Genomic DNA, 24229 nt, shown 5'->3' with positions numbered 1-24229 from the left:
AGTACATATAGCTCTTTTTTTGACATAGGCACGTATTGTCCTTAATCCCGCCCTAGGGGGATAAAGTAGCACCATTTATGTACCTACTGTAAAAAAGTTATCTTCAAACAACGTTCCTAAACAGCGCATATCATCATGAGCATGAGCTAGGACAAATGGGAATGATTTTTATGATATCACCTATTCCCATCTATGCCCGGCGGGGACAAATGGGAATACACCGTCAGAATCCCTCATTAGCCAGTGCTCGTAGCTCAGAATACGATACGCTCGGTTGCCAATCTTGTGCGGGAATCGAGATCAGGATATTCAGGATACAGTTAGTTAATAAAAAAAAATGTTTATTAATCAGTCTCTAGATTTTAATTATAGGCCAGTCTTTATTATATATTATAAAATATGAATAAGGTATGTTAACGTTTAAAGCAACAGACAATATGTAATTCCACCAAATGCTTCGAATCGAGACATCTTCATTTCTCGCGTACAATCTTCTGTAAAACAAAATGTATCTATGAAATAAAAAACCGGACATGTGCGAGTCGGACTCGCCCACCGAGGGTTCCGTACTTTTTAGTATTTGTTGTTATAGCGGCAACAGAAATACATCATCTGTGAAAATTTCAACTATCACGGTTCATGAGATACAACACACTGGTGACAGACAGACGGACAGTGGAGTCTTAGTAATAGGGGTCCCGTTTTTACCCTGTGGATACGGAACCCTAAAAGCCTTAATTGAGGAATGTATTTTCAAAAAGCCTCATTTCTCTATGATAACCATACCCTATAAGAATAAGAATAAATTTTATTATCCATAAAAACACATAACAGAATATTGCAGGGGTCTCCGCACTAGGCTACGCCTGTTTCGGGGGGAACCAGTTACAGTTAAAATTATTGAACTAGTTACACAATAAAGTTACAATTACAAATAATAAACTTAAAGTGAAGCAGGGGGGTTGTGCACAAATCACGCGAGGTGTTTTCGGCTACTTTTTGCCCCCCTCCCCCTTGGTGATATTTGGTGAGGTTTTTGGCTACCCCCCTCCCCCCCACACAACCTCACGTGTATTTTTTTGAATCTTTTTCATTCGACGTAATTTTAAAATAAATAGTATTGTATATAGAAAATCTTGTTTATTTTTCTATTTTCGTTAAATAGACTCGCTATTTTGAAGTGCAGAGTGAAGATTTATGTTTAACGAGACCGAGAAAAAGTATCTAAGGTTTTGTTTTTCCTAGTTTCGTTCACTGTAGAAAAATACACGTGAAGTTTCCTTATACGTTTGCTTATGACGTGCGATATCGTAGGTATAAGAATTCGTGTCACTAGTCTCAAACAACCGTGCTTCGAATTTCATAACTATTATATATGGCTCTATACGGCTTCTAATATACAGTCAGTTCCAGAGATAACTGACCCCACCCTGCATAGAAATTTGTTTGAAGGCGCCGGGTCAACTATATCTGCGATTTGGTTATTTTGGTTGTCCGATTTGACGTAACGTTTGACAATTCAGTTAAAGCGCTATCTAGTTCGGCAGTCAAACTAGTACCTACCTCGTACTACATTGCTCGAAAATATGGCGACATTTTTTGATATAATTTAACACATATCAGTGAAAGAATAAGAATCAAAATCTCAAAGTTTTTTTAATCATGTGTCGAAAGATGGCAGTAAATTTACTGTGACTACACAATTTCCTTTGACAATACGCCTCTATACTAAATTGTCTTTGTAAGCAGTATACTTTTGTTACAGGTCAAGAGATATTGATTGTAGAAGTGTAACACAATCGTTATGCTTACCCGAACTCTGAACTTGAATATTAGATAAACGGTGGCGACGAATCCGATGGGCGCCAACATGAATGTAGCCAGCGACCAGCCCGCTACGGCGTACGGAGCTTGCTCGAGCAGGCCCGATAGATACGCCACCTGTCGGAAGTAAACACTACTAAACACCAAAATAATATCATGCCATAACCATATGAAGCAATAGTTGTATAAGGCGCATTTGCGTCATATCTCGGGATTAAGGCACAGATTATATAATAGTTCTTACGAACAGATACTTATCTCTCAAAGAAAACGCAAATACCTACCGTTTTGATACCTACGCAATAATACAATGGAATGACCTTCGACGCGCCGCTTCCCGCACCGCGCGCACCGGCACAACGCTAGGGTTGCTGACGCTTAGAAATGATAAACAAATACCTATACCTACGAGTGAAATAAGCGGAGTGAAATAAAAGGAAAGCTAAATCTTAAATTATAATAGGTACCTAATATTCCGTTTATGCGTTAGTGTTTGCGAAATACTCATTTTAAAAGGTCATATGTCCCTGCAGTAACCGCAGTGTTTACGCCGTTTTATAAACCGCGAAATGATCCCAGCAAGAATTAGTTTTAAAACTTCGTGAAGTTTAAAACCTGTTAGAGATTTACGTTAGATAATAGAGAAAACATCAATACAGGTATTATAAGACAAACAGGGCATAAGATTAGTACTTAATACCTACATTGAAATAGCAGTACCTACTTTCGTTAAAATAAACATGACAGTACCAAAAGAACTTAAAAGTTAGCTACCTACTTGTTTCAAATGTAAGTATATAACTATAAATGTGTCATTAGAAACATTACATCTTTAAAGAAATTTCGTAGCTTTTAACTATCGTAAAATAACGGTAGGTTTACTTACTTTTCGTCATTTGTCGGAAGAGCAAAAAATGATAATTTATTATTTGATTTGGTATTTTTGCAGCCATAAACACTACAAGCTGTGTAATTTTTTTTTTTCGTTGCGATGACATTTCCTTCGTATGAATGATCTCACAGGCGTATTCGAGCGCGCGTGCGTACGTTAGCGCGTGTGGCAAGTGTGGCAACCAACTGGCTCGCTTGTCTACCGTGAACGCGAGCGGATTCGTAGGTATTAATCCGAGCTCGCGCGGCGAGTTCCATAGGCCTGATTAAGGTGTTGAGCGGACCCGATCTTTTAGCGATGTGTACTAAAATAGCTAGGAAAACAATAGTAAGATCGTTGCTCCAAAATAGCTATAGGAAGCGTGCATGCACTGTAGAGCAGCTAGGGTTGCCAGATGGTCGGGATTTGGCGGGATTCTCCCGATTTTTAGCATGTGTTCCCGATTCCCGACAAAGTGAAAACTGTCCCGAAAAACAGCTTCACGTTATAAAACAATAATTTAATGTTCCGAACTGTCGTCGAGCGAACGAGCTGATGTAGTGCCAATAATGTAAAACATCGTTGTTTTTAATACAATTACTTTAATTTGGATGTATTTTTTTTTTCCCGACTTAAGCCCCAAAATCCCGAAAAATTGATATTGTTTCCCGATAATAGCGCCTTTCGATCTGGCAACTCTAAAGGTGGCCACTGACCTGACGAGCCTTCCAACAGTCCAAATAGCGTGGCTGCAATCCAAAATCGGTCCGTGAATGTCAAAAACGTACAATGTTTAATATTAGGATGCCGTCCATTTGGATGAATCCATTGTAACGGCATCCATTTGGAAGGCTCGTCAGTGGCCTGCTTAAGAGCAGCACAGGAGCCGTCAGATTTTTTGGCACGAGGCGTAAATGTGAAGTTAATGATTCCGATGTAGCCCACAAGATTATAAGATGGCAGAACCTACTATGCACAGATCAACGTACGAGAACGGTAGATGGCAGCACTTGCTTTGGCGTGAAGTGTCAATGTACATGTTTATGTTTCCGACTCAGGTCACAAGATGGCAGACCCTCCAACGCGCACGGATCGTATAGCTACTATACCATAAAGTAATTATAGAATTACTTTATGACTATACCTATCCGGAAAGTATGTATAAAGACAGCGAATACCAACAGCTAAGATAGAGTGTCCCAAAAATTGAGAGTAGCGAATACCTTGTCATTCCAGTAACTTTATAGTCCATGGTTTTGTTGCCTGGCGCATAACAGTCAATTTTAGATCAGTATGTCACATTTTGCGTCAAAAAGTGTCGTCTTTGTAAATAACATAATCTTACCGTGAGTATAAACGGTGCAACCGCCCAGCAGACCCTGACGAACACGCTAGGGTACTCGCCGACCGCGAAGAACATATCCTCACAGAACACCGTCTGGCCGTACGCGCAGCTCACACACGCGGCTACTATGGCCGCTATGGCTGTGCGCGTCCGCGTCACTGGCCAGTCCATTAGGAAGGTTACCACGTAAAGGCCACCCTGGTGAAACATTAAGTTTGTTTAATGAGGATCAAGTTGGAAATTTACAACAAAGGGCGCCACACGATTTACCTTGCCGCGCCGTTATGAAAATGAAACAATCAACAGTGCAGATTTGTGCTAATGGGGTTGGTGGGTCGAAGCAGTTTAGGTACAAATGGCGCCAGCATCAGGTCTGGTAACGACTACGAATAGTGTCAAAAACTTGTTTTTTTTTTTATTGTTACAAGTATTTATTTTAGACGTTACACTAGGTTAATTTATGGCCTTGATCCTCATGCAACAAGACTAGAGACAGGTAAAAATTAGTTTTTACTATGCTGGCGCCATCTATCAAAACCTTTGACAGTTACGCAGGTACCCCATTTTTGGTGATGCTGGTGCGTTTTAAAAATGTGACATTAACCAAAAACATAATTAGGTTAGGTAGGTACTTCGTATTTACCTGCGTGCATACAGTCATGACTCCAATGAAACAGAACAGGATACAGATGGCGATAAGCAGAGCCCACGTGATCTTGCGAATGGAGTGGCCAGTGAACGCCGACATTATCGTCTGCACCGACAAGGCCTGTGGAACGAACCCTTCGTAATCGTAAATCGACTTTAGAAGAAATATGTATTTCAGGACTTTGTGTTTTGTACAACTTCAGTTTTCTAAGCTAATAAATCTTGAGAAGACCGTGGTGTGTGTAATAAATATGTGTACGTAGTACCGGTGCTAACAGACTATTAGGCAAACATGTACCTAGCGCAACGTTTGCGAGTCATTCGAGAACGCACGCGCGCTTTACCCTAAAGACGGGACTCAGTGTGCGGCAGAAGCATTTTTGTACTCTAGGTATAATGATGCACAGTGGCCTTTATTACACGCTGCGCAGCTGGCCATCATTTCGCAAACATTTGTACCACATTGGCCTGATCTATACACACCTTATTACATATATAGTGTGTAGCTTTCAAATAGAGCTCGACGGCGAATCCTATTGTCTATTGTTAAGTAAAACCGCTCGTGCCACGTGCCACAACCACCTGCATAAAAAATACGTACTTCGGTTACTGAGTGCCGGCGAGTCGAACGCTACAGAACCAGTCTAAAATGTGTCATCGAGATGCGTAACAAAGGCGCGTTATCGGAGAGCGCTGAGCGCGCCTACACTGGTTTTTTGAGCGTTGGGCTACTAGGCTAGGCTGGGCTGGTAGGGACCGTTACCGGTATTCTGACTACAGGTTATTATTGAGGTATAACCGGTGTAATTTGAATTTGGGTATTTATATCACTAAACCTCCGAATAGAGGTATTCGAATACCGGTATTCAATTGTGTTATCGGTTTAGCCAATTGACAACAAATACCACTATTTGATAGTTTACTCCTGTAATAAAACTCCTCACTCGTCTGGATGATTTTTATATTTCAGATCACAACAGATTAAGGTTACAAACTATTAGCACTAGTTAATTACTAATCTTTCTTTTTTAACGCTTACGCTAGCACTGATGATCACCAACTGCCGCCAACGGCCTACGGCTCAACCGCCAACGGTAACTCCCCACCATCACACCTTAATTTTTCCAACTACCCTTTTTATACTTAAGAATAAAGTTGTGATGACGGCAAGGTACCGTTCAAAATTAACCTTAATATATAACTACCTACTCTTATTATAATGATTAATTCTAAGAAATCACAACACTCGGTCATCCGACTGCGTGCTATCTCCGGAGCACGCTAAATCACAACACTTCTCAACTGATACTTGACTTATTCAGAATTACACACAATATCTGAATACAATATTTGTTTAACTTAATACTAATTATTCCATACATAGTTTTTTTTTTTTTTTATTGTTCTGAGATTGACTCGTCAGAGTCCGATGACTCAGAACCAGATGACCTATTAACCTGCAGTGCCTGCACACTAATCCAAGGACGCATTCGGTCAGATGCTATCACACTATCATATTTCGTTGTGTTAAACCCTGGTACGTTAGAAACTCTGTAGCGATCATTACCTAAACAACTAGTGACTTTGTACGGGCCGATAAACTTAGGCAAGAGCTTCTTACTTTTTCCATTGTTACAGAAGCTGGTTTTAGTAAGTTTCACCAAATCACCGACAGAGTACGAAACCGCTGGCTTTCTCTTTGAATCATACAATTCTTTTTGGCGTTCTTGACTGTGTTTAATATTCTTTGAAGCCTCTTGCCTAATCTCATCGACGCGTCTGTTAGTTTCTGTCAGCGAGGAGGCAGATTCATCGATATTACCGGAAGCACTAACACAAGAAGACGAAGTGATCCCTTGACCTTCATCTAAGACGTCATCTACTAAAGGGTCACGAACTATTACGTCATACCCAGTACCTCTGACATTTGTAGCTGACACTAACTCATCAATAATTCCCACGACATCATTGTCAGTTGACAATTTGTTATCGATGGGACAGTTCGACTTAACACCAAAGAGAAGTTCAGACGGACTCTTTTTTGTTGAAGCATTAATGGTATTATTAATACCCCATTGTACTTGACCCAGTCGCTTGTCCCAATCACGTTCATCACTTTCAAAATTCTGTGTAGATAGAGCAGTAAGAATCGTTTGATTAAATCGCTCGGCTTGTCCGTTTGCCCTAGGACAAGCGACTGCGTTAAGTACATGTTTGATCCCTTTGCTGGCACAAAACTCTTTAAATTGGCCTGAAGTAAACGCAGTCCCACGATCCGAAATAATCCTACGAGGTATCATGAAGTCATTAAATAAACTATCCAATACCTTGACTACGTTCTTTGTCTTTGTGTCTTTGACTGGTCTAGCGAAGACATATTTAGTAAAACCGTCTACGATAGTTAAAATGTAGCAATTGCCAGCTTTACTCTTAACGAATGGCCCTAAATGGTCCAGATGCAGAGTGTGGAATGGCTGTGCCACTTTCTCTATCGGATGCAACAAGCCAGTATTGGTTCGAGCTGCATTATCTTTATTATACGCGCAGTCGATACAAGACGCAACGTATTTCTTCACAAAACGTCTTAATTTAGGGAACCAATAACGGTTCTGAATGCGTTCCAACGTTTTAGCACATCCGAAGTGACCCACATCATCGTGGTTCGCCCTGCAGATTTGCCACCTAGCATCTTTAGGAACTACCAAACGTAAACCCTGTTCCGTTTTTCTGTGTAACGCATGGTTCTTAACAACAAAGTTGTTCTTGACATCAGAAACCTCTTTATCTAAGCTTGGTTTTAAAATTTTAAAGATTCTCTCTAGCCTAGAATCAGCCATTTGTAATGACAAAATCCAATTATCAGTACTTATGTGTAAAACATTGGCCGATGGTATCGTCCCTTTGTTTTGTGGAGGATTGCGGCTCAAAGCGTCCACATGACTCATTCGACATCCGGGTCGGTATTCAATATTAAAGTTATATTCACTTATGGTAAGCCACCAGCGCGCAATCCTCGGAATCAAATCACGCTTCGTAAGGGTCGTTCGAAGCGCATTACAGTCCGTGTACACTGTGAAGTTGAGTCCCAGAAGATAAGATCGGAATTTTTTTAAAGAGCAGACCACCGCCAAGGTCTCTAATTCATATGAGTGGAAATGACGTTCCTCGGGCGTGGTCTGCCGACTAAAGTATGCCACGGGTTTCAATACCCTGGGACTCAACTGCCACTGCATCAGTATGCCTCCCAATCCTAGCGAGCTAGCATCAGTATGCACCTCAGTATCTAGTTCCGGGTTGTACAGTGCCAGTAGAGGACGTCTAATTAAACATTCCTTTAAAGTCTCGAAGGATTTGACTTCATTGTCACCCCACTGCCACTGTACATCCTTTTTCAGCAAAATAGTCAGAGGTCTTGCGATTTCGCCAAAACCCTTTACAAAGCGACGGAAATAGCTCGCTAAACCCAGAAATTGCCGAATCTCATGGATATTACGCGGCGCAGGAAAATCCCGCACTGCCAATATTTTCTTTTCGCTCGGTCTTATACCCTCAGCTGAGATCTCGTAACCTAAATATTCGATACTCGTATCAAAGAAACTGCATTTTGATAGTTTAAGGGTTAGACCAGCATCTTGAATAAGCTTCAATACGTCCTCTAATCTTTCAAATCCTTCATTAATTGACACTGACGGAATTAGAAGGTCGTCCATATATGCTAAAGCGCTCTTAAACCTCCGCGAACCCAATAACCCATTCATCATTTTTTGAAAAACGGCTGGCGCGTTTGCCAACCCGAAGGGCATCCGTTTAAATTCATAATGCCCGTCCGGGGTGACAAAGGCCGTCAAATGTCGACTATCTTCTCCTACTGGGATCTGATAATAGCCGGAAGCTAGATCCAACGTAATGAAATATTTGTTTCCACTCAAATTCGACAACTGATCGTCAATTAAAGGTAGGGGATATTTGTCTTTGATGGTTTTATTATTGAGAGCTCTGTAGTCGACACAGAGCCTAGACTCTCCATTCTTTTTCTGAACCAGTAATATTGGACTAGCGTAATTTGAGTTCGACTCCTGTGCAATATCATTTTTAACCAGTTCATCCACAATATCCCTCACCTTTTGACGCTCAGGATGCGACATTCGATAGGGCCTATACACTACCGGAGTCTTGTCATGTAAATCTATATTCATATTAGCATCTTTAGCACGTCCTAGCTCGTTAAGGTTTTGGGCAAAACACGATCTATATTTTTGGAGGAGTTGATGAAGTCTCTCGCGAGTTTCCTCATCGACCCCTTTGCCTACTCTAATTTCAGATTGCTCAATCGGCTTCATTTCCCTTTCATTGTATTCAGACTGAACGACCAAAGTCTTAACTTCTGTAATTGGATTGACTCTCGCTATCAATGTCCCTGCCCTAAAGTTGAGGGGCGCTTTAGTTAACGAAGTTACAAATACTACTGCTCTACTCTCCTTCACCTCATAATAACCCTGATGTAGGTGATATTCTTGATTGGGACTCATCCTGGTTCCACCGTCCGAGTAAACATTGCCAGTGTAATTATCTTTAGTGTATACCTCCAATAAACCTCCCTTTACTACTGTAGCATCTTTTAAGATATAAAGACCGATAGCCTGATTTTGATTTTCGGAAAGTTCAGAGGGAGTATGATAAAGGAACAATTGCTTATTGTTTTTCAATGCTGTTACACATGGCTTTTCTGTAAAGTCCCTTCCGATCATCAGCGAATCTTCCAAATACGCGTCATCCACAACCAAAACATTCAACTCCATCTCAACTTCGTCAATCCTAACATGAACAGTAGCCTCCGCTTTAGGCACGACTGCCGAATGACCAAAACCTCTTAAGGTGGGCAACGATGTGCTTCCACTTTTTATTAATCCCAACGCGACCGCATCTGTATACCGAATTAGACTACGCGCACAACCGAAGTCAATGTAAGCGCCTAACATTTGTCCATTAACGCAAATAGTCTTATGAAACTTCTCGTTTGCGGAATCATCTACACTATCATTAAAATGGTTAGCATGGTTAGAAGTGTTAGAACAACCTTCTGATGTTTTTATGTCAAAGGATGCTCTTCTTTCGACCTCATCAACATCTACTGATACTTTCAAGACCTTTTTGTCAGTAGGCTGACTGCTAGAGCTACTGGTATTACGGGGTTGCGTTTGTAATGGTCTCCTAGAGCAATTCTCGTCATTATGCCCTACTCTGTGGCATTTGCCGCACTTAACGATTGGCTTGGGACAATTCAGGTAAACATGGCCACGCTCATGACAATTATAACAAGTGGAGTCTACTCCCCTGTTACTAGCAGAGCTTTTGTCAGAAGGATTACTACGAAAGTCCCGTCTCTTTGATGAATTTGAAGCTGACGGGCCCCGTGATGCGTCTTTAGATTGCGAGGGCTGTTGTGATGCTAAATAATTTAACAGGTCCTCCGGTTCCTCACATTTGAGGGCTTGGGCCCCATTTCTAACTGAGCTGTCATTGATTCCGTAGATTATACAATCAACTGCCTTCCGACCGACAATCTCGCACCGACTCAATAAAGCAAGTTTCTCATAAAAATAATCTCTGAGAGTTTCGTCCGTGCGAGATCTTCGGTTTAACATTTCATCTAATAGTTTGCCATAATTGACATCATTCGGGAAAGCTTTTTTTAATTTACTCTGCCAGACCTCCCACGAATAGCTGAGGGATGGCAGGGACTCGTACCAACTTTTTGCCAATCCACGTAACTTCTGGAGCGCATAATGTATTATTTGCTTCTCATCCCAAGAATAAATCTCGGCGCACTCGTTTACCTTCTTAATCCATCGTTCGACGTCTTGAGCTTTGTTGTTAGGGTCGAACTCCGGAACAACATTATTATTAGAAGTGGTCTTACTTGGTACTCCTTGAAGCGCAGTAACTATCTTCAATAGTTCATCTGCAGTTACTCCCGTTCGGCTCCTCTTACCAGAAGTTTCGCCAGCTTCATCTGGTGTCATGGACCTCCTTCTCCTGCGCTTACGTCTGGGGCGCTTCGGCGTGTAACTCTGCTCCTCGTCAGAAGCTTTGCCAGCGTGTTCTGGTGTCGTGGACCTCTTTCTCCTGTGCTTACGCTTGGCGCGCCTCGGCGTGGGACTTTCCTCATCATCTGAAACACGTCAAGCGCATTTTATGCTCTTTACTCAAACCCACTCCCTAAACTTATGGGTCTAAACATCCAATCGCTCATCTCTTTAACTCATCTCTCTTTAGACTTGACTCTTTAGACTATTCAGACTATTTAGACTCATTAGACTCATTAGACTCATTAGACTCATTAGACTCATTAGACTCATTAGACTCATTAGACTCATTAGACTCATTAGACTCATTAGACTCATTAGACTCATTAGACTCATTAGACTCATTAGACTCATTAGACTCATTAGACTCATTAGACTCATTAGACTCATTAGACTCATTAGACTCATTAGACTCATTAGACTCATTAGACTCATTAGACTCATTAGACTCATTAGACTCTTTAGACTCTTTAGACACTTTAGACTCTTAGACTCTTTAGACTCTTTAGACTCTTTAGACTCTTTAGACTCTTTAGACTCTTTAGACTCTTTAGACACTTTAGACTCTTTAGACTCTTTAGACTCTTTAGGCTCTTTAGACTCTTTAGACTCTTTAGACTCTTTAGACTCTTTAAACTCTTTAGACTCTTTAGACTCTTTAGACTCTAAACTCTTTAGACTCTTTAAACTCTTTAGACTCTTTAAACTCTATACTCTTTAGACTTAGCACACTTACATGGTCGCTCACATAAACAGCACACCTACATGGCTATTAACTCTCTCTGGCAGCACACCTACATGGCCGCACTCGTAACAGCACACCTACATGGCTTTTAACTCTCTCTGGCAGCACACCTACATGGCCGCACACATTAACAGCACACCTACATGGCTATTAACTCTCTCTGGCAGCACACCTACATGGCCGCACACATTAACAGCACACCTACATGGCTATTAACCCTCTCTGGCAGCACACCTACATGGCCGCACACATTAACAGCACACCTACATGGCTATTAACGCTCTCTGGCAGCACACCTACATGGCCGCACTCGTAACAGCACACCTACATGGCTATTAACTCTCTCTGGCAGCACACCTACATGGCCGCACACATTAACAGCACACCTACATGGCTATTAACGCTCTCTGGCAGCACACCTACATGGCCGCACTCGTAACAGCACACCTACATGGCTATTAACTCTCTCTGGCAGCACACCTACATGGCCGCACACATTAACAGCACACCTACATGGCTGTTAACGCTCTCTGGCAGCACACCCACATGGCCGCACTCATAAACAATACATCTACATATGACTGTTAATTCACTCTATAACTGGACAAACAATCCATCGCATATAGGTAGGTACACTGACAAATTAATTCTATACGACTAGTTGCGTTACTTTATAGTTAATAAAGTGATTGCTTCGTGTCATGTAATTTCAATCTTTTTCGTGTACACCTAACCTTGCGATGAAATTGTTTGCTGTCATTTCATTTCAAATGAAAGAATAATAGATCCAAAGTTACTCACTTTTTCCGTCCGGCATGGCGAGCAACGCAAGCTCACGCCCACTTCTGACTTGTAATAAAACTCCTCACTCGTCTGGATGATTTTTATATTTCAGATCACAACAGATTAAGGTTACAAACTATTAGCACTAGTTAATTACTAATCTTTCTTTTTTAACGCTTACGCTAGCACTGATGATCACCAACTGCCGCCAACGGCCTACGGCTCAACCGCCAACGGTAACTCCCCACCATCACACCTTAATTTTTCCAACTACCCTTTTTATACTTAAGAATAAAGTTGTGATGACGGCAAGGTACCGTTCAAAATTAACCTTAATATATAACTACCTACTCTTATTATAATGATTAATTCTAAGAAATCACAACACTCCTAAAGCTATTACCGGTAATAAGTAAGTGCCAATACCGGTTGTAGTAGTACTACGATTCGTTCCTTCGCTACTCGTCAAGGACGTGTTCGGCCCGCTTGTAAATACTTAAGATCCGAATCTTAGAATGCCCGTTTCCATGTTGTCTGGTGAAATTAGCTGTTAGTTGATGATTTTGAATTATTAATATTTAATAGCGTTAATTTGATTCAATTATTTGTTTTTTTTTGTTGATTTAATTGTATATTATTATGTACATATGTAGTTTGTAATCTCAAAGATATGAGCGCCGATCGCCGATAGGCGTTTAGCCGGCGGCGGCGCGCCGGTCAAAATTGGTTGGCAGTGGCGGCGAATCGGCGGCGTAGCCTTGAAAACTTGATTTATGCGAAAAGAATTCAAACCAAAAAATTGCTGGAAAAACATGTTTTTTTTGCCTTTGAAACATTATAAAATAAGCGAAATTTTAATTTCAAGGATTATTTATTGAATTATGGTAGGAAAAAAGTTTTTCATGGCATGAACTGTAGATAAGCAGCATAATGAACATCTTTATATTGTGAGGTTACTGTTAGTATCAAGCATTTATTATAGCAATCATAAGTAATACATAGGCAAAGGATTAGATAATACATAGGTAGGGTAGAAAAAGGGGTTTCAATCGATGTGTGGAAGGGCGGTTACTGTTAATTGAATCTATCACTAATTCACTACACCTCATAAAACAAAGTCCCCCGCCGCGTCTGTCTGTAACTATATGAATGTATGTTTGCTATGAACTCAAAACCTACTCAACTGATTTTCATGCAGGTTTCAGCTATCAATAGAAAGATTTTTGAAGAAGCTTTAGGTATACAATTTGTTAAGGTTTTGTGTAACCCGTGCGAAGTCGGAGCGTGTAGCTATAGTCAAATAAAATAGTTATTATATGTACGTATCGCTTGGAGAGTCGAGGTTCGAGGTGAATGATTACACACACTGCTCGCACAGAGTACTAATCGCAAAAATAGTATGAATTAATGAATGAGTGAATGTGACTTAAGCGTACGATATTAAAAGCCTATAAAAAAACCTTCAAGAAACTTATTGCAGTTGGCGGTTCAACTTGATATCGGTACGAAATACGGAACCCTAAAAAGAATATTAATTTCAAAATCTCGCTGTCATTACATGATTTTGTTGTTGTGTGCGGTGCCCATACCTTTACATTCAATTGTTGAGGATATGTTCTGGAATAGACGTAGTAGGTTAGGCTCCATATCACCTATTTCTTATTTATTGCATTGCTTTCATTGCATTTTTTATTTATTTATTGGCTCGCCACCGAATCGTTAACTACTGCCACTTGTTTAGCTTCAGCATAGACAAGAGAAAGTATCAAGAAAAAAAAAAGAGAAAGATAATATCTATTAGATATGAGCGCCGCGCTGGCGCGCCGCCGCCGCCGACAAAATTTTCGCGCCGCCGCCGCCGACAAAATTTTTGCGCCGCCGCCGCCGACGCTGCGCTATTGGCGTGGCATCGGCGTGACCTTGTTAGATACTACTACTATCAGAATCAGATAATAGATATTTAACCGAGTTTAGATCATTAACGGCGCTACTCAGAATAGGTTATAGGCATTCAAAAGGTCCATATAATCCTAAAATATCAATGATAAATGCAAACCACTGTTCAAATTTCAAAGCTTTGCTCTCTCGCAGCTCAATCTTTGGCCTTGTTTGGAACTCAACTTTCGGCCTCGCTTTTTAAAACGCTTGGTCATTGGTCCTTGTCCGATCTTAGCTGCATTGCAGCTCAGCCGTTGGCCTCGCACGAATTCATTTCTAATGAACTTCAGTTCAGACAAATGTAAAGTATTTCATCATTATTTCATAACAAATCATAGGTAGGACAAACAACACGACAGTGGCTGGGAAAAGTCAATATAGTTTTTTTCTTATTAAGTACGACCTAACTTATAAAGAAATCTTTTTGTGTTTTATTTGTATTACAAAGTTTTTATACTGCCTAAAATGTAGCGTTTGTAAACATACCGTTGGTAACCGTTAGGTTGGTAAGAAATGGTTGCCAAATGACATGATGGTAATTTAATTACGGCAATAATTTAGAAAACGCGTAATATGTTTTGGATTGCCTAGTAAATAGTCAGAAGGCTTTAATGTAGAGTTTCTATTACACAGCCACGTTCTCATGCAGTATCAAAAATTTTGCTACGCCGATTTCACGCCGATCACGCCGCCGCCGCCGGTGAAATAATCATCGGACGCCGCCGCCGATGTTGTCTACGAAAATAATAGTATTTTTGGTACCAAAACTGATGTATGGAGTGAGCACTCTATGTATTTTTTTCTCTATGGTTAAATGCACATAATGATTATTTTTAGATATAATTTTAATTTATTTTTTTGTTCGGTAAATAAAACTAAAATATGATATGAAAAGTTTTCTTGATTTCTATTTAAAATTAATTGTTTTTATATGAAGTACCATCTCTTAAAATATCGGTAGCTAATTTGTTAGCACCTTATATAAACACAATAAATTCCCGATCAATCTAATATGCACAGCATTTGCAACGCCAACGTCATGGAAATGTCATCGTTAATGTCAAATTTCTATGAAAATATGACGTTTATATTTTAATAACACTGCCTCACTTTGTTCTGTTCTAATTGGTGCAGAATTAGCTTAGACCAGTGGTTCCTAACCTGGGGGTAATTACCCCCGTGGGGGTAAAACTGGTATTTTACGGGGGTAATAAGCTAACCTAATATAACAATACAACAAACGTACACATTTTATTTTTTATTACCATTGGGAGGAGGGGTAAATCAGATTCCCTAGTTAGTCATAGGGGTGACCGGACTGTAAAGGTTAGGAACCACTGGCTTAGACAGACTCTAATATCTAACAAGGTCACGCCGATGCCACGCCGATAGCACAGCGTCGGCGGCGGCGGCACGAAAATTTTGGCGGCGACGGCGGCGCGCCGGCGCGGCGCTCATATTTCATATGGAAATGTTTTCTAAGATTAATTATTTTCATTAATTCATTCATTCATTTGGATTTAATTCGTAATGTTTCTTGGTTAGTATTTTCCTTGCGTGTCGTTTCACTCGGTAGCAAAGTTTGTTTAAAGGATGACTCACGTTAGACCGAGCCGTGTCCGGGCCGGAGCTTCCGGAGCTTACTTTTCTATGACATGACAGGCGATCACGTGATGCTTTTCATAGAAAACGATGCGCCGGGAGCGCCGGCCCGGACACGGCCCGGTCTAACGTGAGTCATCCTTTAACCTCGTGCCTTGAAACGGTCGCAACGCTCAATTTTACAGTTTTCGGACCACTTGCTACGCTCGTGGTTAAATTATGAAATCTTTCGCTTGCACAGCGATCAATATTAGCATGAGGACTTAACAACAACTTTAACCTCTTGTAATAATTATTTGTTTTACAACCGCTAAGTTGTTGGTATTTACTCTTTGATCACGTGCAGTGAATACCGGTATTAAATACAAAGACCATTACCGGTATTCTGAATACCTGTTATTATTGAGGTATTAATGAATACCGGTATTTGATTATGTCAAATAGTGTACAAATAGCGATAAAGACAAAAACGGAATGACAGCAATACCTCTAATTCAAATACAGGTTTAACATTTCAACCGGTATTCGTTTGGCAGTTTTTATACAGGTATTTAATAAAACCGGTTATACGGTCCCTGTGGGCTAGCCCGCGCTCAGGTGCCAAATAGAATAATTAAGACCCTTTTTTGCAGGTAAGTAGCACGTGCGGTTTTACTTTACAATAGAAAATAGGATTAGCCGTCGAGCTCTATTTGAAAGCTACACACTATACACAGAACAGCTATCTACATATAAAGTGATGAATTAGGGTCTCTATTGGTTCCCACACATTTTTTTTCCGATTTTTTCAGTCCATAACGTTTTCCATCATAATTTTTATTAGTCATATTGTCAATAGTCATAAATATTAACAATATAAATTGCAGTTCCGATTTTTGCAGGTCATTATTATTGTTAGTCATAAAATTTGTTACTCATAATATTCAAAGTCCAGAAGGTATACCATTACATAATGTTGAAGGCAATAATAAACTTGCTTACAATAATCGTTGTAAGGTATTTTATCGCAGGTTATAATGATAAGTAGGGGCTCTATTGCATTCCCTAAATTTTAAGTTCCGATTTTTTTAGACCATAACGTTTTCCATCATAATTTTTATTAGTCATATTGTCAATAGTTATAAAATTAAACAATACAAATTGCATGCTGGCCTACCTACGTGGGGATTATTTTTTATTTGGCTTACTGATTTCCCCTCCATTTCTTATTTTTCATGTAGTTTATTAAGCCATTTCGTCCCGTCAACGAGTCGACAGAGCCCCGCTTCGCTGGGCTCCTTTTTCCGCTCTGAGGGACACAAGGTACCTAACGAACCTACCTGAGGAAACAGATTTCTTATGTTTGGCTTACTGATTTCCCCGTCATTTCTTATTTTTCATGTAGCTTATTAAGCCATTTTGTCCCGCCAACGAGTCGACGGAGCCCCGCTTAGCGGGGATCCTATTTCCGCTCTGAGGAACACAAGGTAACTAACGAACCTACCTGAGGAAACAGATTTTTTATTGTTTGGCTTACTGATTTCCCCGCCATTTCTTATTTTTCATGTAGCTTATTAAGCCATAACGTCCCACCAACGAGTCGACGGAGCTCCGCTTCGCGGGGCTCCTATTTCCGCTCTGAGGGACACAAGGTAACTAACAAACCTACCTGAGGAAACAGAATAATTTTTTCTTTATATGAAGGATGTTATTGATTTGGTTTCTTTGACGTAATTCACTTTAGTCATTAAAAATGGGGGTCCCTTTGTTTGACATAATTATTTAAAGTCATAATGTTTAATATTATAGCTCCTAAATATTAGAATATTAGAGGATATCATTTTCTGACTATCGAAATTCGAAACAGTAAGTTTATGGGAAACAAAGGGATGACATTGAAACGATATGATTAACGACCATTAGTCCGATAAAATATATGCCTTAAAATATTTCTGAATAATTATTGATATGCCTTTGAATGTTATACTCATCAATTTTATAACTTTTGTGATTATAGCGTTTAATATTATAGATGTTTAACATTAGAAATATGAAACGTTATACTTAACAAAAATTATGACTTTTGATGTTTATGTCCATAAATTATATGGATATTAATTTCTGACTATCGAAATTCGAAACAATAAGTTTATGGGAAACAAAGGGATCCCGATGAATTACTTAATAGTAATTCATGTTTTCGATGTTTTCGCCGCGCATCGTATCTTCATTAGGCACCAATTAACTGTAGGTATCCCCGATAATTACTATACTAAAGTGTATTTAAAAGAACCTTACCACAAAGGAGAGGGAAAGAACGAATAGCGTGAAGAAAATGATGGCCGACCAAAACTGGCTGCCGGGGATACGGGCCGCGAAGTCTGCCCACAGGATTATTGGCGTTGACGGGCCTGCAATGTTATTCAAGTGTTATGATTTATTTTATTTTATTGATTCATAAAAATTACACAGCATTACAGCTGACTAATACACTGTGAAATTTATATTAGACAGTATTTATACAAACAAGGTACAATATGATACAGTCTAGAAAGGGGCTGTCCATAAATTACGTCATCGATTTTTGGCGATTTTTGACCCCCCCCCCCTATAATCATCCAAAAATCATGCTTCAAATGACCCCATTTCCTCCTACTTCATGTTACCGTCATCCGATGTCCAGACCCCCCCCCCCCCTAATTTGAAATGACGTAATTTATGAATAGCCCCAAAGGACAAACAGAACAAAATGTCAGAAATAAAAACTAATACAAGACAGATGATTCACGCTTATCCAACGCCTCACAGAACTTCATATATTCTTTACACAGATCCATCCAACTATGTACTTGCAAATACATCACATTCCGGTGCTGATGCGAGGACCGCATTAATATATTGTAGAGCGCGGACAAGTGGTGATTTGCCATTTGCACATCTAATAGGTGATGACTTCGTGGTCGAAAATTGAATTGGGCCTTCTTAGCCATAGATGGAACGAACAGGCGTACGAGCTGTGCAACCAGTTCAGGGCAGTCCGAGTTCCCCCGTAAGACATTATAGGTACATACAGTAGTCAAGAGCCCGTAGTTACGCCTTACTTCTAAGGAATTAAACCCTAAAACGCCTAGCAGGAACTTTGATGGAACAGGATGATGATGATGATGATAGGGACGTCCGGCCATTTTGGATATATCTATCGATCATTGGTATATATAGTATATAACATTCATTCAGTCCATTTCAAGTGTGTACAAGTTTACAAATATGCCGTTAGATGACAATATTTTGTATGAAACAAAGGGTTATTTTATTCGTGCTTTCAATTTGATAGCTGAGCTGATGTAGATGGCGCTATACGACTCCGTACGCTATGCTGTAAAACTCAAATAGTCAAAAGTTGACGTTTGACAGAACAATTTACCTAATGACCTACTACCTACTAAATACGAGTATATATATTCGGCGCTAACAGATTGTACGTGTTACCTACTTCAGCTTTCAAAATTGACGACATGATTTTTTCTTAGACTAGGTATTAGGTAGGTAAGTAGGTACCTAGATATATTTTACGGTCTTCGTATGGTCACATCACATTTCAATTTGACAAAAGTAATTCTCAAGATCTCACCACTCCACAAATGAGTGCTATTAGTTTCATAATCCTTCATCAAGGCTCCATGAGTAGCTCCCAATACTAGGGCGCTGGTCATACAACCAGCTTTACCCGCAAGAAACGCCAGTAGCACGGTTGTAGAAAGTTTGTGCTGCTGTTGAGGGCAGTATGACCCTAGCATGACTAGTGTGCCCTGTCCGACTGTTATTTCTATGAGAGAGTACTCTATCGCTTCTCTCCAAATCTGGAAAAGTTAAGCAAGGTTAGCTGGGGTCAATTTCTGGATGGGTGACCGCTATAAGTGCTGCTAAGCTACGGTTGTAGCACTCGTAGCGTTATGTATATCCTGATACATACATGAGTACGTACATGAGTTTTGTCATAAAGAAAAAAAAATACATAGAGTGCTCACTCCATACTTCAGTTTTAGTACCAAAAAGACTATTATTTTCGTAGTCGACATCTAGCATCGAGTAGCGGAATTATCAGTACTGCTACTTGACAATAGATGAAACACCGACCGAAAAGTCTAATGCTCAACAATGTTCGGCTAATATTATAACCGAATTAACCGGAACTATATTTTTAACGACTTCTGCTTTTAATATTAGTTGTAAATTGTTGTTCAATACAATTTTCGTGAGTCGCGACACTCGAGAATTCTAGTATCGAGTAGCGGTACCTACTGATAATTCCGCTACTCGATGCTAGATGTCGGCTGCGAAAATAATAGTCTATTTGGTAGGTACCTACCTAAACTGCTGTATGGAGTGAGCACTCTATTCTTACTATATTTCGCTATGGTTTTGTAGAGGAGAAGCGTCAGAAGCGTAGGCACTCGCGATGTGTAAGTAATGTTAACGAAATATAAAGTGAGCCGATCTCTCGAACAAGTTTGAACAAGATCGGCTCACTTTATATTTCGTCAACTTTACCTCCCTACGATTCCCACCAAACGGGCGGGGCGGAGTCGGAGCGCAATAAGCTACTTACTAATCCATATCGTTTCTAGATCTATTAATTGACGTTTCTTAAAGTTCAAATCGGGCCGACTCACTGAGAACCTATGCAGTCGGCTACGGCGTAGCGCTAAGATCGTAGCTTAGCAGTGAACTGACCTGTGTTCCTTCGAAGAGCACTCCCCAATCACAGTAGTGGAACATGTTGCCGGCCCCCTCGAGGTTCAAGCAACCAATTGCGGAGCAAATCAGCACGAAAAACGCCATTGTATCTTTGAATAATACCAACTGGAAAAAAAGTTAAATTAATAGATATAGGAATTGCACAGACAAGAGGCTGTACACACACGATCACAGTCGTGGTACATAGGCCAGGGGGGGGGGGGGGGGGGGGGGGGGGGCTAGCGGAGGAGTAGCTGGCTGCCCTCCTGGAGATTAAATATTACAAACAATGTAGGTATGCCCTCTGGGGGGGAGAGACCAAGGTTTTTCGGCTATATCAGCTTATACTTACCTATGCAACACAAGCTGTTATATCTATACCTACCTATAGTGTACAGCCACCTGCAATAATATGTTAGACAACGAAGGACGCAAAAATATCTGACAAGATCTTATTTGTAGAGCCATTATAAGAGCGTGTCACATATTTTTGCGGCCTTTAAAGAAGTAACATGTTTATTGCTGGTGACTGTACAAGAGTGACAACATAATTATGACCATTGACCATATCGGTATATATAGTAATAAGTATGTATAAGTAAACACCAATCGTTGCATTGTTACGTGTACTACAAATACCATTAAAATAAATTCATGCATAATTGTAGGATTGTTTACCTTAGAATAGCTATAAACTCTTTTGACAGCGATCAAGTAGATGAGTACCCAGCATATGATGTAGTAGATGGTGAGCTCCCATACAATGTTTCCTAGACCGCACTTCAGCCCATCACGCCTCAGTTTCAACACGAAATTACTGTAATTTTCAATCAGACTTAGGTACCTATTGCCACTTGCAAAGTTTATATGCAAACGGAATTAAACCAAATAAGTATTACTTTTTTACAGCTTCTAAAAACTCTACTTTTCAACTTAAACCAGGGGGGCGAAACTGAACCTTTCGGGCTCCGTTCGGCTCAGCATTAATTGCTCCGACCAATTATTAGGTTTATTGGCACAACTTGACGTCCCTTTGCGTGCACAACCACAGATAATTACTTAAATTTTGACGACCCTATATAGGCGAAAGGGATAGTGCCATACATTAGAAAGAGACAGCTTGATCGTCCCTGAATCGCGTAAACTTCGGTTTGTTGGAAGTTTATTGTCTGTAGTGGGTTCTCTATTACCTACTTATTCTGTCTAACTAAACTCAATTTGAGTCCACATGAAAGCCGAGCAAGCATGTCTTTGTTGAGCAATTCCCTCCTACGGGACGGGGGCGACGGGTAAAGGTTGGTTTGTCCTTGCCAGTATCCAAAGACACAGTTTTTACAGACGTGAATTATAAAGGCATTTGCGAACACGATGCGGGAGTTCCACTGCGACTATTCAGCCTAGCCGTTTTAATTAGGTACATACACTCACTACTCTCAGCTAAGTAAATAGTTTTAGCCGTTTCAGCTTTGCCGCCTGACCCGCCTGTACTGTGTTTGCTTTGTGCATGGATCTGGATATAATACGAAAACCTTGGCTACGAAGCTCGCCGCTGACACTCATTGACATAAGTCTCAATATAAAGTATTTACAAGAAGAAGGAGTGCGCCGGGGTCTCACTGCCGGCGGTCAGCGAGCGATGCCGCGCCGCGCACGCCGGCACCGCGGCCGCCGCGCAGTGTAGCCACGGCAGAAACGAGTGGGCCGAGTGCACCAGCTGCGCTAGGCACCACGCGCTGACTGCGCCGAGGGCTAGCACTGTTGCCGCGCATGTCAGCAGCATCGAGCAGCCCACACCTGCGTGACAGATATGGCGGTTATCATATCATACGGGTACAAACATACGGCGGTTATCATACGCGTACCGACTCTATAAATGATACCTAATATTTGTCCCGTCATTCGCACGAATATATAACGGCGGGGCTACATTCAGTTAACGTTTAACTTTAACAAAAGCTATATATATGTGCTTCACAAAACTAACCTTTTGTTGCGTATTTAGAACTCTTAGGTTAATTAGATAAATTACGTACTTACCTATATTTTACCCTAGGGTTCCGCCACATATGTCGACGGGGAATCGGCAAAATCCGATAGGAAAAAGTTTTGTCTGCGCAATAAGAGCGAAAAAGATGTTGGGCTCGGCTCGCATCGGCCGGCGCCTACCGACGCGTCGACGGCTTTTTAGCTCTTATTGCGCGGACATAAAGCTTTTTCCTATCGGGTTTTACCGAATGCGCGTCGATATATCTGGGAAGGCCCTTAGGTATTCTTACTTTCAGCAGTTTCAATTAATATAATTATAACTTACCTCTAGCAATAGGCGATAAGTCCCAAGAGCTCATAACCCCCTTCTTCGTCACCGCTCCTATCCCCAGCTCCAAATAAAACATCGGGTAGCCAATCACGAAGCTAAACACGTTGTATAGGAAGATGAAGGGCAAAAGTTTCCTCAGATCGAACAAGTACGGGTGCCACCAGAGCTGGAGTATGCCTACGCACGACGAGACGACCAGTTGCCGGTAGTTTATGTTGTTGGTCCAACGGTCTGCCACCTGTTTGGGAGTTAAATTCAGTTAATTTTTATTACGCGAAGCCGCGAACGCGAGTGTGGAGTAGGTTTCGCAGATCAGCTAAATCGACTTCACTCGCGTTCGCAGCTTCGAGCCGCGATTCACGCACAGTTTGGAGGGCGCTTATTCCGTACACCGTACCTACTGGTAAGTATACGGGTAAATTATAAATAGGTAGGTACATAATTAAATTACCAAGGGTACATCTGTTGATTCAGAATCCACCGATTCTGTCGCGGTCTTCGTAGCAGCTGAGCTCTGTCAAATTGTAAATAAAATGAATGGGTAAAATAATATCGCAGTTAATAGTTTAAGAAATGCCGATAATACCCTGGACTTACCCCGCTATCACTCATGTTGCAAATAATAAATAAAATCACATAAATAAATATGATATGTCAATGTGTCTTGCCAAAAGGTAAACGTCATTAGGTATAAGACATGTATAAGAGTTCTGGCAGACAAAATGTCATGATTGGTGGTCATGTCAAGGTTGGATTAAGATTGATTAAGATTAAAAGGCATCTTCATTAAGGCGGCCAACCGTCCCGCATTCTGCGGGACCGTCCCGTAATGACAGTTGTAATCCCGCATTACAATATTTAATAATAAAATAGTCCCGCAAATCGTCTAAGGCGTCCCGTATGTCCCGCATTCCTCGTTTCCCATCGTCTCGCTCGCATAAAAGTGTTCCACATCAAAAATACGAATGACGAGACGCAGCGCGCCGTCGCTGCCACACTTGCCACAGCATTGACATATATCTCAGGACGGGCCTTACGGACAATAAGAATGGTGAATGGTACTAGTTCAGCGGTATCATGGCTCCTCTACACGATGGGCCAACGCCGGCCACTCCAAGGGACGCATTTATGCGTTAGAGGGAGCAAGTGATATTGCTATCTCATTCTACCGCATGGCTGCGTCCCTTGGAGTGGCCGGCATTGGCCCATCGTGTAGAGGAGCCATCACTCACGAATTCGAGTCAATCGTGCAGTCTAACGCAACTAGTTGCCACCAATCGCGCGCGTGATGCGAACTCATCAACCAGTCGCGTTGTAGCGGTGTCACACCGCTTTACTGGCCCCATTGATGCCT

At 40.9% G+C, this 24229-nt stretch overlaps 1 protein-coding gene across 1 annotated transcript; it reads right to left on the bottom strand.

The window, feature by feature from the left end:
- Window positions 1-347: 347 nt before the first annotated feature.
- On the bottom strand, window positions 348-23567 carry LOC134795672 (sodium-dependent serotonin transporter-like). The gene is made up of 12 exons (XM_063767596.1): window positions 23473-23567; window positions 23327-23389; window positions 22870-23113; window positions 22148-22352; window positions 21237-21375; window positions 20556-20684; window positions 19453-19681; window positions 18120-18232; window positions 4684-4809; window positions 4041-4238; window positions 1813-1941; window positions 348-494 (listed from the first exon to the last, which is right to left on the bottom strand). Exons 1-12 carry the CDS (start codon window positions 23485-23487, stop codon window positions 474-476), a joined length of 1611 nt encoding a protein of 536 aa, XP_063623666.1. The 5' UTR covers window positions 23488-23567; the 3' UTR covers window positions 348-473.
- Between the last annotated feature and the right edge of the window lie 662 nt (window positions 23568-24229).

The sequence above is a fragment of the Cydia splendana genome, chromosome 12 (genome assembly GCF_910591565.1).
Source record: "Cydia splendana chromosome 12, ilCydSple1.2, whole genome shotgun sequence".
NCBI classification, from domain to species: Eukaryota; Metazoa; Arthropoda; class Insecta; order Lepidoptera; family Tortricidae; genus Cydia; species Cydia splendana.
This window is presented reverse-complemented; position numbering and strand designations above follow the sequence as displayed.